The sequence below is a fragment of the Mytilinidion resinicola genome (assembly GCF_010093595.1).
Source record: "Mytilinidion resinicola strain CBS 304.34 unplaced genomic scaffold BDZ99scaffold_12, whole genome shotgun sequence".
NCBI lineage: Eukaryota > Fungi > Ascomycota > Dothideomycetes > Mytilinidiales > Mytilinidiaceae > Mytilinidion > Mytilinidion resinicola.
Genome location: NW_022985448.1, coordinates 1,474,864 through 1,488,341, shown reverse-complemented (window position 1 = coordinate 1,488,341; position 13,478 = coordinate 1,474,864). Strand labels below are relative to the sequence as shown.

The following is a 13,478-nucleotide window of genomic DNA, read 5'->3' as shown; positions in this document are numbered from 1 at the left end:
AGTTTTGGGTGAGGAGAAGGTTATGGCGTCAAAAATTACGTGATTACACGTGCCACTTACCCCAGATTCCTCAGCGTTGGGGCCCAAAGATCTGGACTGACCCCTAACTTGGCGGAGATGGCGGGGATCGAGCCAAGATTTGATGGTCTCAGATCGAAGAAATGACAGAAGATGAAATTGATGGATTGATAAAAGCTTGAGTGAAAAACGATGGATGGTAACACAGCTACACTAAGCGTTTGGTGTCTTATCTGAAGCATTTGAGGAGTCTTCATCCATGGGACGAAGAGCGGAAGAAGACCCCTATACTACCACCATCTAGAACGGTGCAACTTCCTCTTCTTTAACAATGGAATCAGACACGTGACGTACCTTATCCAGACCCCAACTCCACAACCAACCACGATTCAGCCGTTGGCGATTACTATTCAGCGACCACCTCAACGACTCGACGTCATGAATCGCGCAACCGTTTCCAGTACGTACTGTATACTCCGGCTCCAGGGAAGGACAAGCGGAACATGGATATCTCTGGCTCTTTACTTGGTGTATACTTGCTCGGCAGTGACATGCCAGGCCGACTTGAGCCCGCATCAGCCGTCACGAGAACGAGCTGCAGCTATCGGTGAAGTCTGGATGCACTCAGGATGGAAGCCCAATAATGTCAAACCCACGATGGTCGTGTGCTGTTGCAAAGCCTGAGGGAAAATGCAATATATGAGCCGTGGCTGCCTGTGGCCAATCGAGGACTGTCGTCGGATGGGGCAGTCTGCGCATGAGGTTTCTTGCATGTGGTCTTGCATGTGGTCTTGCATGAGGGAAATCTCTCGCATGACCGCCAGTGTACTCGCATGAAAGGGCACCTTCTGGGCTCGAGAATCCAGAGGCTCCACAGTCACTGGAGACGGGACAGGCTGGCAGGGTGGGTGGTACCGGGCATTCCCGTTAGGTACTGGATACGACTGCAGCGATTTGGTGCAGCGGAGGCTGCGATGTCGCTGGCGAGGACGATGGCTGGTGGAGTCTGGATATCGGGCTGCGCAGCGCTGGTGGCACAGCAGGGATGCCTATCTGCTGCTGCGATGCCCTGACAGATATTTTTACGGCAGCAGACATGGTCGCACACGACCTGACCTCTCTGTGGGGGCTCCGCCCTGCCGTGATTCGCTGTTCGCGTTCCTTATCACAATGTCGTCCGGAACACTACACAGCTCGGGAGATCTGAGGATGCGCCTAACCCCAAACGCCTCTCACAGCTTTCCCATCACGTAAGGGCTTCCAGCGCTTGTACTTCGACATGTTCACGTTCAGCGCCCTCAAAAGACTCCTGGACACGCTGCTCGGCACTTTCCCAGACTCCTCCCCCAGGCCATGTGCGACGCTCACGCCCTCTGACTGCGGCCCTCCCTAGAACCTCCCGCCTCGTCCCTCCAGCTCGGGACTCAATGACGGCACGCAGCATTCACCACCTCATCCTTCTCCAGGCCATTACTGGCAATCTCGGTCCCTAAAAATCGCTCTGCCTCACCGTTCGCACCCCTCATTACCTCATCCACGCTTTCCTTTTGCCGGACGGGACCTGAGCCTCTGCCAGCTCCCACGCGATAAGCGTTGGTCCACCCGATCTGGCGACTTCGCCCAGACACCGTCGTGTGACTGGTGAGTGCTGCATCGTCGTCCCTCTTTCTCGGCGGGCACTAACAACGGCTTACCCGCAGAATCTAGGACCGGGGTTGTGTGTCTAACTGCGACGAGACGCATCCTTATCTTGAACGAACCATATTCCCGCTGTGCAGTTACTCGATCGATATGACGACCGCCGTAGCCATCCAGCCTGCCATGCCACGTCCCACTCCTATCCCTATCGCCGCCGCCAAACCCAAACAAAAGCGCTCGCCGTCGGGGAAGGAGAACTTGGTGCAAGCAAAGCCCGTTTCCTCCGTTGGCCCCGTTGCCAACATCCGCACGAGAAGGGAACGACCCTGTGACGCTTGCCGAAGGAGGAAGAGTCGTTGTGTTATACACGAGGGTGCTGTCCTTTGTGTGCTGTGTGATTTCCACAAGCAGGAGTGCACCTTTGTGCAGAGTCCGCAGCCGCGGAAGAGGAAGGTTACCAGCGACCTAAAGAAAGACGATAGCGGGAACAACGGCAGTCAAAAGAAGAGGTAAGCAAGGTCCAATCTATCGTAATATAAAGAAGACCTACAAGACCACATCTTCGACTAGCTGCTTCGATATATGTAGGGGGAGGTAAGACCAGATCAACCCTGGCACCGCGTGTCGATACCAAAGATCGCACGGCATATTGTCGACACGTAGCAGTTGTTCTCTTGTTCTTGACGTCGATATAGACCCTGTATGTCATGGCTGACCGAATCGGAGCAGATCCGTGGACGCAGAGCCGCCTCCGCTAGCGCTCCCGACACCCACGATAACAGCCACCGCGCCAAGCCCCCTCCCTCAACGCCCTCAACAACACTCTTTCAACAGCAGGGACACCACCGCCCTTGGAGAAACCTTGGGCCTGCAGCGACGACAGCATAGCAGATACATTGGTCTCACCACTCCGTTTGACTCACTCCTTATCGGTCTTTCTCATTTTGATTCCCGTAACGAAAGCAAGTTTGACTTGGGGACGCTAAGGAGAGTAAATGATCATGAATGTTTCATCATGTTGCCTGACGAAAATACTCAAGACTATGGGGATGACACCGAGGCCTTCAACGCGATTGAGCAGATCGTGCACCCCCATGGCCCTGCTTTGATTGATATTTACTTTCGTACCGTCCACCCCAGTTTTCCGATTATCCAAAAGCACTTGTTTATCGAACGACATCGGATTGGTGATCGAACCTTCTCCCCACCACTCATTGCCGGCATGTATATACTGGCGCTGAACTGGTGGTCCTTTGATTCCAACCTCGCGCCCTACCCAAAACCGGATGCAAGCCGTCTGGAAGCCATTGCGTCAAAAGCGCTCTCCGTCGCTATGGAGCGACCAAAACTCTCCACCATTCAAGCCGGCCTACTACTGCTGCAAAGACCAGAAGCGGATTCATGGAGTCTGACTACCCAATTGGTCGCCATTGGCCAAGAACTTGGTCTCCATCTCGACTGCTCCACGTGGTCAATACCGCTATGGGAGCGTGGGCTCAGAAAACGAATCGCTTGGGCATTATATATGCAAGACAAGTGGAGCTCGTTAATCCATGGCCGTCCATCTCACATCTTTAGTGCCAACTGGGCCGTCAAGCCCATCTCCGATGAAGACTTCAAGGAAGAAGGCGATGGCTACGAGACGAAACGAGAAGAGAGTGAAGATGACATGAGCGAGAACGAAAAAGGTCTCATCCTATTTGCTCAGATGATCGCACTAACGGCCATCATGGCTGAGGTAATGGATACCTTCTACACTCAAGTCGCCATCCAAGACTTCGCCAACGCAGGCAAGAACTCTACACGGCTGATCCTCGAACGAGCGAAGCCGGTTCAAATTAAGCTCAAAGAGTGGTTCGCAAAACTTCCAGCCTCGACGCGCATGGACAACTCTTCCTCCAACCGGCTCTCCACCACTGGGTACCTCCATCTAGCCTACTTCGCCACCGAAATCACCCTACATCGCCGCATAGTGCAATCCATCGACCCAATGACCTCAGATCCCTACCTTCTCTACATCTGCCGCTCGGCAGCTAAAACCCGGCTTATCTCCGCTATGGATTTTGTCAACCGCCTCAAACCAGAGCACCTGCAGGCCTTTTGGTATTTTGCCTCCAAAATAAACTTCACACTCATTGGCACCTTTGGGTCGCTCCTCTGGGCCACAGCGCCTGCACATGAGGAAGCCGAGTTCTATAAAACCCGCTTACGGGAGTATCGCTGGACCTTGTCCGTCAGCGCTAAGCGGGCGGAATTCCTAGACTACGCCGTTCAGATGTTAGATGCGTCGAGAACCATGCTGAACAACCTAGCGGAGAAACCGAGTCTTGCGCAAAGCCAGGTCAGCATGTCTGGCGTACCACCAGCACCGCAGCGGCAGCAGATGAGAGGGGCAGACGTAGATATGACCGGGGATGGGCAAGGAGTTGGAAATTTGTCGCGATTGAACTCGAGTGCGAGTCTCAGTTTCCAAGGGTTTGCCAACGAGCCATTTGAGCAGTTTGCGAGCGAGAGTTTAGGCGGGGATACGCCGACGAGTATGGGTTGAGGCTTGCAGCTTCCCTTTCCAATTCAAAATGGGGATACGAGTTAGACGGGGTGGATGTGCGTTGTATAGCGCTTTTGGTGTGGATACCCAGGGTGGTTGGTTGACTGTTTGGGTTACAACCTTGATGATGTGATGAAAATTTGGTATGATGTACATACTGTAGTGTGATAGCTTTAGTTTTAGAAAGCGACTTGATTGAAGAAGCTCTATCAATTCGCAAGCATTCAAACACGTGATGTGGTCTCTTGGTAGAGGAATGCAGATATACACGACATCCTCCTATGAACTATTACCACGCCCACACCATTCAAAGGTCTGCACAGTGTGACATCATACATTCTATCCCCTCATTCGTCCCTCAGCTCGAATTGCGATTGGCGATCCTACGATGTTGGGAGTGGCCCTCATTCGATACGATAAACAACGCCCAAGCTAGCTGGAGCGGTATTCTACGCGAACGCCGGAGCCGCGGACGTCAGTAAATTAGGTTGCCGCTGTTCTTTCTCCCGCAACATTCATATCTAAATAGGTTGACTTTGGAACCGGAGAGCAGCGAATCGGCCTCGCCGGTACAATTCTCGCCGTCTTGTAACACTCGCCCGGCGGTGTCGCAGTTGATCAGGCCAGCCGTCCGCAGCTCGTTCACGCAAAATGTCGGGGCGTATCGCTAGTGCCACGCCAGACTGGATGGTGTGCAGGCTCCTTCGCGCTCATTCGCTGCTTCCCCTGGCGCTGACCGAGTGGCGCCCAATACGAAACAGCTTGGACCCTCGCTGCGTCCATCCATTTCGGTGCAACCCTTGCTACCTGTTTGACCAGACCTAGACGGCCGTCCCCTCATGTTCCACTCTCTTCGCCCTCTGTTTCGAGGCTCGTCGCTCTCTTGAACGTCCGTAGGACTTTCTTCTCACTCTTTCATCACCCACTTTGGTCATCGCGACCACCACTGTCCTTGCATATCACCTACACGCGCTGGCTCGCGGATCTCCTGAACCTCACCAAACTCGAAGCAAGCTCGCGTTTGTCAGAAGTATACCGTTGGCTGTATACCGTTTCACCTTTTTTTGAACATGTTGGGCTTTCACAGACGCACGCGGTCGTTGATTCCGGTGAAGGATTTGGGGAAGTATGACAAGGTGGAGCTGAATGAGGAGGATTACGATACCGACGAAGAGGACATGGAGGAGTACAACGTCACGATCGAGGCGGCGCCTGCGAAGAGGAAGCAGAGGCAGTTGACGTTGATATATGTCATCTTCTTGGCTGAGGCGTGAGTAAACCAATCCCTCCTTGATCAATGATTATGGGTTGGTGCTAATGACCATGTTGGACAGTATCATGGCCTCGAGCCTCCAACCTCAACTCAAGATGCTCATCTCCAACGAAGACTTCTGCGGCAGCCTCTCCACCTCCTACCTCCGCAGCATCCTCGACTGTGCCTATGCCTTTGGTGGCACCGCTGGAATCTTCTGGGGATACCTGGCCGACCGTATTGGACGAAGGCCTGTAGCGTTGATGGGACTGTTCGCCATGAGCTTCTGCTGTCTCGGCATGGGCTTTGCTACGGATGTCGTCAGCTGCACGATCTTCCGCTTCGTTGCTGGGTTGTCCAGCTCGACTATTGTGGTTACAACATTGACCATGATCGGGGATATCAGTGTTGGACATGCCGAGAGGGCTAAGAACGTGGCGAGGTTGCCATTGATTGCTCTTTGCGGATCAATTGGACCTATCATGCAGGGCATGGTCTCAGGAAGCATTGAAGCTACGGGAGCCATCTGGCAGCAATTCCCGATTCTCAGCAGCCAGATTACTTGCGGAAGTCTGGTCTTCCTCATTGCTGTCACCAGCTGCATCATGCTGAACGAGGTAAGCTTCTCTCCGCCATCCTATAACTACCCATATATTAACAGTCATAGACCCTCCCAATGCAACCAAGCAAGCCTCTCGCAATTGATATCGACTCCGAAAAAGCCGCCTTCCTCAACCAAGACCTTCTCTCCCCCTCCATCCACATCGTCGACCTCGATACTCCCCGACCTCTCCCGATCTCCATCTCCGCCTTCCTCCGCGCGCCCTCCCTCCTGGTCCTCATTTCTTCCTTCTCGCTCCTCTCCCTCCATGCCTCCGTCTTCGACACCCTCCTTCCTCACCTCGGCCACAGCAGCACTTCGCATGGCGGCCTTGGGATCCCATGCTCCTGGCTCGGCCTCACCGTCCTACTTGTGCGCGGCGTTGCCGGGCTTTGCATCCTCCGTACGATCCCTACCGCTGTCGAGAAGATGGGACTGCTATCGCCCTACCGCGCGCTCAGCATGCTTTTCCCCGCGGTGTACATAGTTACCCCGTTGTTGGCGATCATTGTCGCCTTTTCACCCTCTCTCACTGCGCTCATCTCTACCGCGGCTATCCTCATCAAGCACGCTCTCGCCGGTTCCGCTTCCGTCCTTGTGGCACTCCTCATTCTCAACACAACGCCTGACTCCTTCTCCACCGGCACCGTGGTCGGGCTTATGCAGGTCGCCAACCTCTTCAAGGCGCTTGCGGTCGCGGTCAGTGGAGCGAGCTTCTATCTCAGCAGCGACTACAGCGTCGCGACGACTAATTACGCGCTTTGGGCAGTATTGGTCGCGTTTGGCGCGGTCGGTGCGGCGCTCGCCTGGTTCGTAAGGGAACGCCCGAGTGTAGAGAGAGATTTCCCGGCTGAGGTTCTATGCTGGGAGACATGTTTTGATGCGGATGGCGAGCTGTGAGATGGATCCAACCTGAAGATGGAATCTCTGCACACACTACCACGCTCACAGAGCTTTTTTCCTTTTTGTCAATGGAGATGGTGGAAGAAGTAGCCAGGCGGCGGCTCTCTGTGAGGAATGACAGCATTTACGACTTCTTGGGGCGAGGATTGTGGTTGATGACTTGTCATGTCTCTTATCTACTTAGTTTCTCGTGTATTCGTCTAGTGCTATGATATTTGCTTTGTTTATATTATTTCGCCAATTGTTTACGTGCTGTGACGAGTGCTCAACAATGTCAATTCTGATACTGTCTGAATCAATTGACTTCACGAGTCATTTCAAGGGATACGTGCCTGATTAGGCTACCCCGCAAGGTAGTAGGGCGGTCAAGCGGGTGCAGTTTGTCACGTGCGTTCAAGGCCCGTGGTTACCAAGGGTCCAGCAGTCGTTAGCATAGCGTGTTTCAGACTTAGTGAAGCTTAGTGGGCAGGACGTGGCAACTGTCTTGTTGTTGTCTTAACGGCCTGTGTATTCTCTTGTGGCAATGTGAGATGTGTCTAGGAGAAGATGGAATACAGTGAATGCTTCCCAGCAGACTCTTCACGATGTTGACGCGGGCGGGGTTTCGGCCAAAACACCATGGCGCGTTTCCCCTGCATTGACGTGCAGCAACACGTCCCTGACTTGCCGTCCACGCTTTCGACAGGAGCACCAGCCTGCATTTCGCCTACCTCGTTTCAAGTTTCACGACAGGGACTGTTTACTTCTCTCCTGGGCGCCCTCCTGTCCACACCCTCCCACAACAACATTTCTCACACTCCGCCAGAACTCCACAGCCACATAATACTCCGCCAGCTTCATCACCACAGCCTTTGATTCGATATTTGCCTTCTTTAGCGACGACAGAGATACCAGCGCGACGCCACCATGACGCTCAGCGCAAAATACCAGCGCTTTCTAGCCAGTCCCTCCGCCGGTGCGCTCGCCGACAGCGCTGCGATACACTACATCACCACCCTCGTCACGGTCAACGATGCCGCCGGCATAGTGAAGCACCTCAGCGCGCAGGACAAACAGCTCAAGAAGAAGGGCGAGAAGGTGCTGAGCTCGATTGAGAGCAGCAACGGCCTCTGCGTCGACGTGGAGACAACCATCGAATTCATCTCTGGCGGCGGCGCATATCTGCCGGGACTTGACGACAACTTCCTCTCCGACAGGATTGTGACGTTCCCAGTGGTATGTGTGTTTGTTTTGGCGCTGGCTGTGGCGGCCGTGGATCTATTTATTCTTCCCCCATGCACTCGCTAACCTGTTCCTCTCTCTAGGTCCACATCGTGCAGTTCGACGCCCAGAGGCAGATCGAGCAGATCCGCCTCTACTGGGACCAGGGCTCGCTCCTCAAGCAGATCGATGTCATCGGCGCCCGCGCCCGCAATTGGCCCATCCGCGATGGAAAGGACCAGACGCGTCTGATTTCCTTGAGCGCCGCGGCCGCTGGCTCTCCTCCTCCTTCCGCAGCCTCGTCGCGCCGCTCGACAGCTTCGAAGGACTCGGCCTCGGTTGAGATAACCAGCGGCAATCCGAGAGCGGGTTCCCGTGAGGGCAGGAGCAGGAGCTCTGTCAGTGCGACTGGTGATCCCCATGCGAGTTTGTCCCTGTTCCAGCCCCGCGATGTCAATGTGCCGAGCGCCTCCTACAGCAAGTCCAACGCACCGCGCGCGACATCTGCGAAGCCCCCTCCCCGCGAATGGTCTGAGCTATTCGCAGGTGAGGAAAATGTCGCCCCATCTCCGGCACAATCCACCGCCTACTCGTCCCCCCGCAAGAACGGTATTCCCGCCAAAGCTGGCGCCGGAAAGAACTTCAAGCCCAGCCGCCTGTTCGAGGAAGACGAGGATGCAGCGCACACTCCCGTCAAGGAGAGGGGTATCAAGACCAACAAGCAGAAGTACAACCACTTTAACATTGGCGACGCCGAAGACGACACCCCCAAGGCAGCAGTGAAGACCAGCCCCGTTGGAAAGTCCAAGCACTTCAGCCAGTGGGACTTTGAAGACTTTGTTACGCCTGAGAAAGTCAAGGAGAAGATCCCCGCCCAAGCAGTGCGCCACTTTGGATGGAGTGACGATGAGGTCCGTTTATTTGTTAGATTCGAGGTTGCTTTCTTTACTTCTATGTCTTGATGAACACCTGGCTAACCTGTGTTTCTGACCACAGGACGTAGAATCCCCCATCAAGCGCCCCATCGTCCATAAAGCCCGTCCCCTCGACCCCCACTTCCAATTCGACGACTCCAACACTCCCGCCGCCGACAAGAAGAAGCACGTCTCGGGCAAGGGCACGCTGCAGAACGCAGGCATGGGCCTGTACCGCGACCACGTCGTGCACCAGGCCGAAGACGACGGCTTCGAAGACGACGACAAGCCCGTCTCCCGCGGCGACAACAAGCGCTCCCTCGGCGACGTCACCCACACCATCAACAACGAAATCCGCAAGAAGGACTTTGGCCCGCAGTGGGAGATGCGCGATGACTCCCCCGTCCCCGTGAAGGTTGCTCCGGCTGGCGAGAACGGGAACGGCACTGCGGAGAAGAAGGCGCCGATCGAGCGCCACCAAACCGAAGACCGCAAAGCTCAGATCAAGGGCTTGGAGTCGCACTGGGGTTTGTATGAGGACAGCCCCGAGCAGGCGAAGAAGGAGAATGTGAAGTTCAACAAGGAGCGCGGTATCAAGAGCACGGGCGATGGCATGGGTGGGCGCAAGGATGCGGGACGGCAGTGGGGGATTGGCAATGAGGGAGATGACTATGAAGCGGTGAGGCCGAAGGGCGGGAAGAAGGAGGAGGAGAGCAAGGGCTTCTGGGACTTTTGAGTAAGTGAAGACGCAGGTGTAAGAGGTCGAGGTGTATGGTCAAGGGGTAACGATGTTTACGGATGAGTCCATGGGTTCTATGATACGGACGGCTATGGATGTCTCTCCTTTTTTTTTCTGTTTCTTTTGGTGAAGAGCTTGTCCTTCTCTTGTCGACGAGGTTGCTCTCTTTTGTATAACTTCTCCCCTTCTGGCTATTTGTTCGCTCTTGAGCGAGCGAGTTGGGGAAGAGGGGTGGGTGGTTTGGAGACGAAACGGCTGGCGCTACGCTCCGCTACGAACTTCGACGGCTGCACTGCAAAACGGGATAGGAAAACTGTGGGCTGGATGTCTTGGGCTCTTTTTTCTTCTTCAGTGGGGAGGACTAGTCGTTGGAAATGGTTCGCTTACTATGACGGCTATTTCTTTCGCATCTTGAGTAGTGTGTGCCTTTCGTGTATATTTCTTCAAGTCAATCAGACTATCACGGTCACTGCCCCTGTCATTGTTCTGCTTCCTACAGTGAAGTAATCTCCTATTCGGTCCAGTATAAAATATGCATACGTGTGCTCCTATCTTTGTATACTCCGAATCCTAGGATCCCTCTCCCCTCCGCTCGTCGGCACAAAGGCCCGCGGGGCATGGAAAAGGCGGGCACACCAATTCCAGAACAAGCTGTCTCGTCTGTACATACATACACCCGTCTGCCACTGCTTGGGTTGCTTTCAATGTAATTTCCAGGACTCTACAAGAAGATAGATGGCCCTTCATCCTTGGGGCTACGTGGGAAATTTGGTGACGCAGCTCCATGCAGCGGCAGACTGGTGTACATACACACGAGCAAAGAGTACTTGATGAGTGTGCCCGCTTTTTTTCGTGCCGGGCGTTGAACCAAAGGTCGGGAGCCCGATTCACGTGCCGCCACACGTGCTGCTTACGTAAGCCCTCGAATCTTTTCTTCGCTGGAGGGTATATAACGTCGGCTGCAGCTGCTCTTCTGTGTTCCTCAGAGGGAAGGACTAGGCAGTGTTCAAATAAATATCGAAGAGGGTGTTAGGAGTACTTGGGCCTGCCTAGTCCTGGGCGGAGGGGAGGGGATGGGGATCAAAAACAACCCGGCAGAAGCTAATGGTTGGTGGTGGTCTGGAGTGGTGTGGCGGATCAAACGAACAAAGGGAAATTGCGGAATGGGTGGAGAGGGAGTGGGGTGGGGATCAAAAACGACTCGACGAGGGATGCAATGGGAGAGGGTGTGGTGGTGGTGGTGGATCAAGAATTAGGACGGGCATCCTCGATGAGTGGGGAGGAGGGTGCCGTGTGTCAAAAATATGGACAGATGATCTCATGGCTGGGGAGGGGGAGTGGCGGATCGAAACCCTTCGCCCGATTCTTTCCATGACTGGAGCAGATTTGGCGGATCAAAAGGGAACGAGAAACCCCATGATGGCTCGGAGGAGGAGAGAGCGTGGGTCAAAAACTCCCCGGAAAGGTTCACATGGTTGAGGAGAGAGGACGAGGGAATGCGGCGCTCGCTGTTGTTTGTAGTGGTACTCGCCATCCCCGCTACGAGTCCTGGATTGTTAGTATCTAGGTGGAGATGACGCTCATCTTGATATGGGATCTCTGAGGAACAGCAGTATGAAGAGATGATAAAGTAGGGCAGGAGTGTATAGAGATGGAGAGCATTAATAAGGTGTGTATCTTCTTCTCCACAGACTGTGGGAAGCCTCGATTTGATCCCACACACAGTCCACCTTCGCACGGGTCGGATTGAAGTACTTGGAAAAAACACAATACCACCAGCCGTTGTATAGGATTCGATCTTCTTTTGATTGTCCAGCTTGCATGTCCCTGAAGAAAAGAGGCTCATCCGTAGCTCGAAGCGGGAGAGTTATACCTTATTGAAGGGGGAGACACGTGGGTGGCACATGATAAGAACAAGGCGGGAAGAGAGCGCGACGTATCACGTGCGCTGAGCTTCGGCTGGGTATAAAATCTTTCGCTGCTCGCGAAAAAGCTGTGTTCCTGGATTATGGAAGGGGAGGAGATCAATCAATCAACAACGGCCTAGACGCTGATCCATGCCTTGAGGGGTGTAGCTCTGCATCATCGCAAGAAGACAGCTGCCCATGTGAGTTTTCGGAGAGAAGCGCCGTGTTTGAAATACAGCCCGTCACAATTTGAAGGGGAAGTGGAGAATCAAAGTCGCGATCCATGAACGAATGGCCAGAGAGGGCAGCATGCGAGCGATTTCGGTAATGAACACCACTTTACCAAGTTAAAGGTATCTAGATGCTATTCTAAATGAAATGGTTCATCTCCTCTTGCAAATACTGCTAATTAGCAAGATCGAATAGTGTGAAAAAGATAGAGAAGAGAGTGGTAGACAGCATCATTGATCCAAAGGTACTAAGGGGCCAGCATGCAAACTCCCTCCTCTCCATCATTTACAGGTGTCGATCAATTTTATTCATCTCGAGTGCTCCAGCTCTTTCATGTTCCAAACGCTCGAAAATGTTAGTACGCCGCCGCTACCACCGCCACTGGACATAAGAGCAGCAGCGTGTGCTATCTTTTGTTGTTCAGTGCGGAAACTTCTGCAAAGCAACTTTCCCAGGGTCGAGGAAGAGGATTTATACCCCACCCCGACTGGAGACTCGTGGGATATCACATGACATTCGTGACCGGGATGCCGAGACGTCTGATGTGGGAAAGGAAGGAGTTTGGCGTTGGGATGGCACTGCCTGAGGTCCTCTGATCCATCCCAGAAAACCTGGACGGGATGTAAATTTCGTGATGTCGTGAATTAGGCCGATGTCTGAGCCGTCATAGTCAGACCGTTTGACACCGTCTGAGAAACTTCGATGGACAGATAGATAAAGGGACCGACGTAAATTCTGCGACGTCGTGGATCAGGCTGGTGTCTGAATCGCTCTACTCACCCTGCCATGCCACTGTCTGAAGTGCTCTAATGCGTCGCGGAAAGACTGAACGGGATGTAAATCCTATGACATTGTGAATCAAGCTGTTGTCCAAGCGGTCATGTTCGGAACATTTGACATTGTCTGATGTGCTCTAGCGCAGCAAAAGAAGTCGGAGCGGGAAGCAAAATCTACTAGACCGTGGATTGGAATAGCTTTTGAGTTGCGTTTTCCAATATGTTTGACGTTGTCTATTCTCCTCTGGAACAATAGAGACAACTAGGAGTTGACGCGAAGTTCACCACAACGTGATTCATACAACGGGATAAACGCAGTATTAAAGAAACTGAAAGTCTCCAGGGGCGTATGGTAGTACAGTCCTGGAGGCTACAAGATTGTGAATGGAGCTAAGAAGCTCGCTGTCGGAAGTCAAAGCGCCAGTACCGTGCATCTTAGAAGGTGGGCGGGATAAGGAGGCTCTATACATCTATTCCCGAACAAAACTGAGAATCGTCTCCTTTATATCACTGCTTGTTGTGTAAGAGCAGAAAAGAAAAATCGATTGACGTTGGAGTTGAGGATGATGACTAAACACAATATACTCCGGCCGGCAACCTCGTCCGTCCCTCGACCTTCAGGTTCCTCCATGTTCTATGATGTCGGTCTCTTTCTCTCCAGGTACATGCTAAGTATGTCTAAGTGTTTGTTCCGAAGTTCTCGACCGTTGAGCTTAGTTAACATCCTCCCAGACTAGTAGATTTCGTGCCG

The 13,478-nt window shown here is 53.4% G+C and overlaps 4 protein-coding genes across 4 annotated transcripts; all 4 read left to right on the top strand.

The window, feature by feature from the left end:
• The first annotated feature begins 1,312 nt into the window (after positions 1–1,312).
• BDZ99DRAFT_464474 (uncharacterized protein) lies at positions 1,313–4,369 on the top strand. Its single transcript, XM_033720328.1, has 3 exons — positions 1,313–1,659; positions 1,719–2,165; positions 2,386–4,369. The coding sequence occupies exons 2-3, from the start codon at positions 1,810–1,812 to the stop codon at positions 4,202–4,204; spliced, it is 2,175 nt and encodes a 724-aa protein (XP_033575598.1). The 5' UTR covers positions 1,313–1,659; positions 1,719–1,809; the 3' UTR covers positions 4,205–4,369.
• Positions 4,370–5,029: 660 nt separating this feature from the next.
• On the top strand, positions 5,030–7,363 carry BDZ99DRAFT_419871 (MFS general substrate transporter). The gene is made up of 3 exons (XM_033716899.1): positions 5,030–5,474; positions 5,539–6,073; positions 6,124–7,363. Exons 1-3 carry the CDS (start codon positions 5,275–5,277, stop codon positions 6,955–6,957), a joined length of 1,569 nt encoding a protein of 522 aa, XP_033575597.1. The 5' UTR covers positions 5,030–5,274; the 3' UTR covers positions 6,958–7,363.
• Positions 7,364–7,866: 503 nt separating this feature from the next.
• On the top strand, positions 7,867–9,810 carry BDZ99DRAFT_522162 (uncharacterized protein; the record flags this gene model as incomplete). The annotated part of the gene is made up of 3 exons (XM_033725686.1): positions 7,867–8,175; positions 8,265–9,071; positions 9,157–9,810. The coding sequence occupies 3 exons, from the start codon at positions 7,867–7,869 to the stop codon at positions 9,808–9,810; spliced, it is 1,770 nt and encodes a 589-aa protein (XP_033575596.1).
• Positions 9,811–12,074: 2,264 nt separating this feature from the next.
• Positions 12,075–12,793, top strand: BDZ99DRAFT_464470 (uncharacterized protein). Its single transcript, XM_033720327.1, has one exon. It carries the CDS (start codon positions 12,285–12,287, stop codon positions 12,462–12,464), a length of 180 nt encoding a protein of 59 aa, XP_033575595.1. The 5' UTR covers positions 12,075–12,284; the 3' UTR covers positions 12,465–12,793.
• Positions 12,794–13,478: the final 685 nt, after the last annotated feature.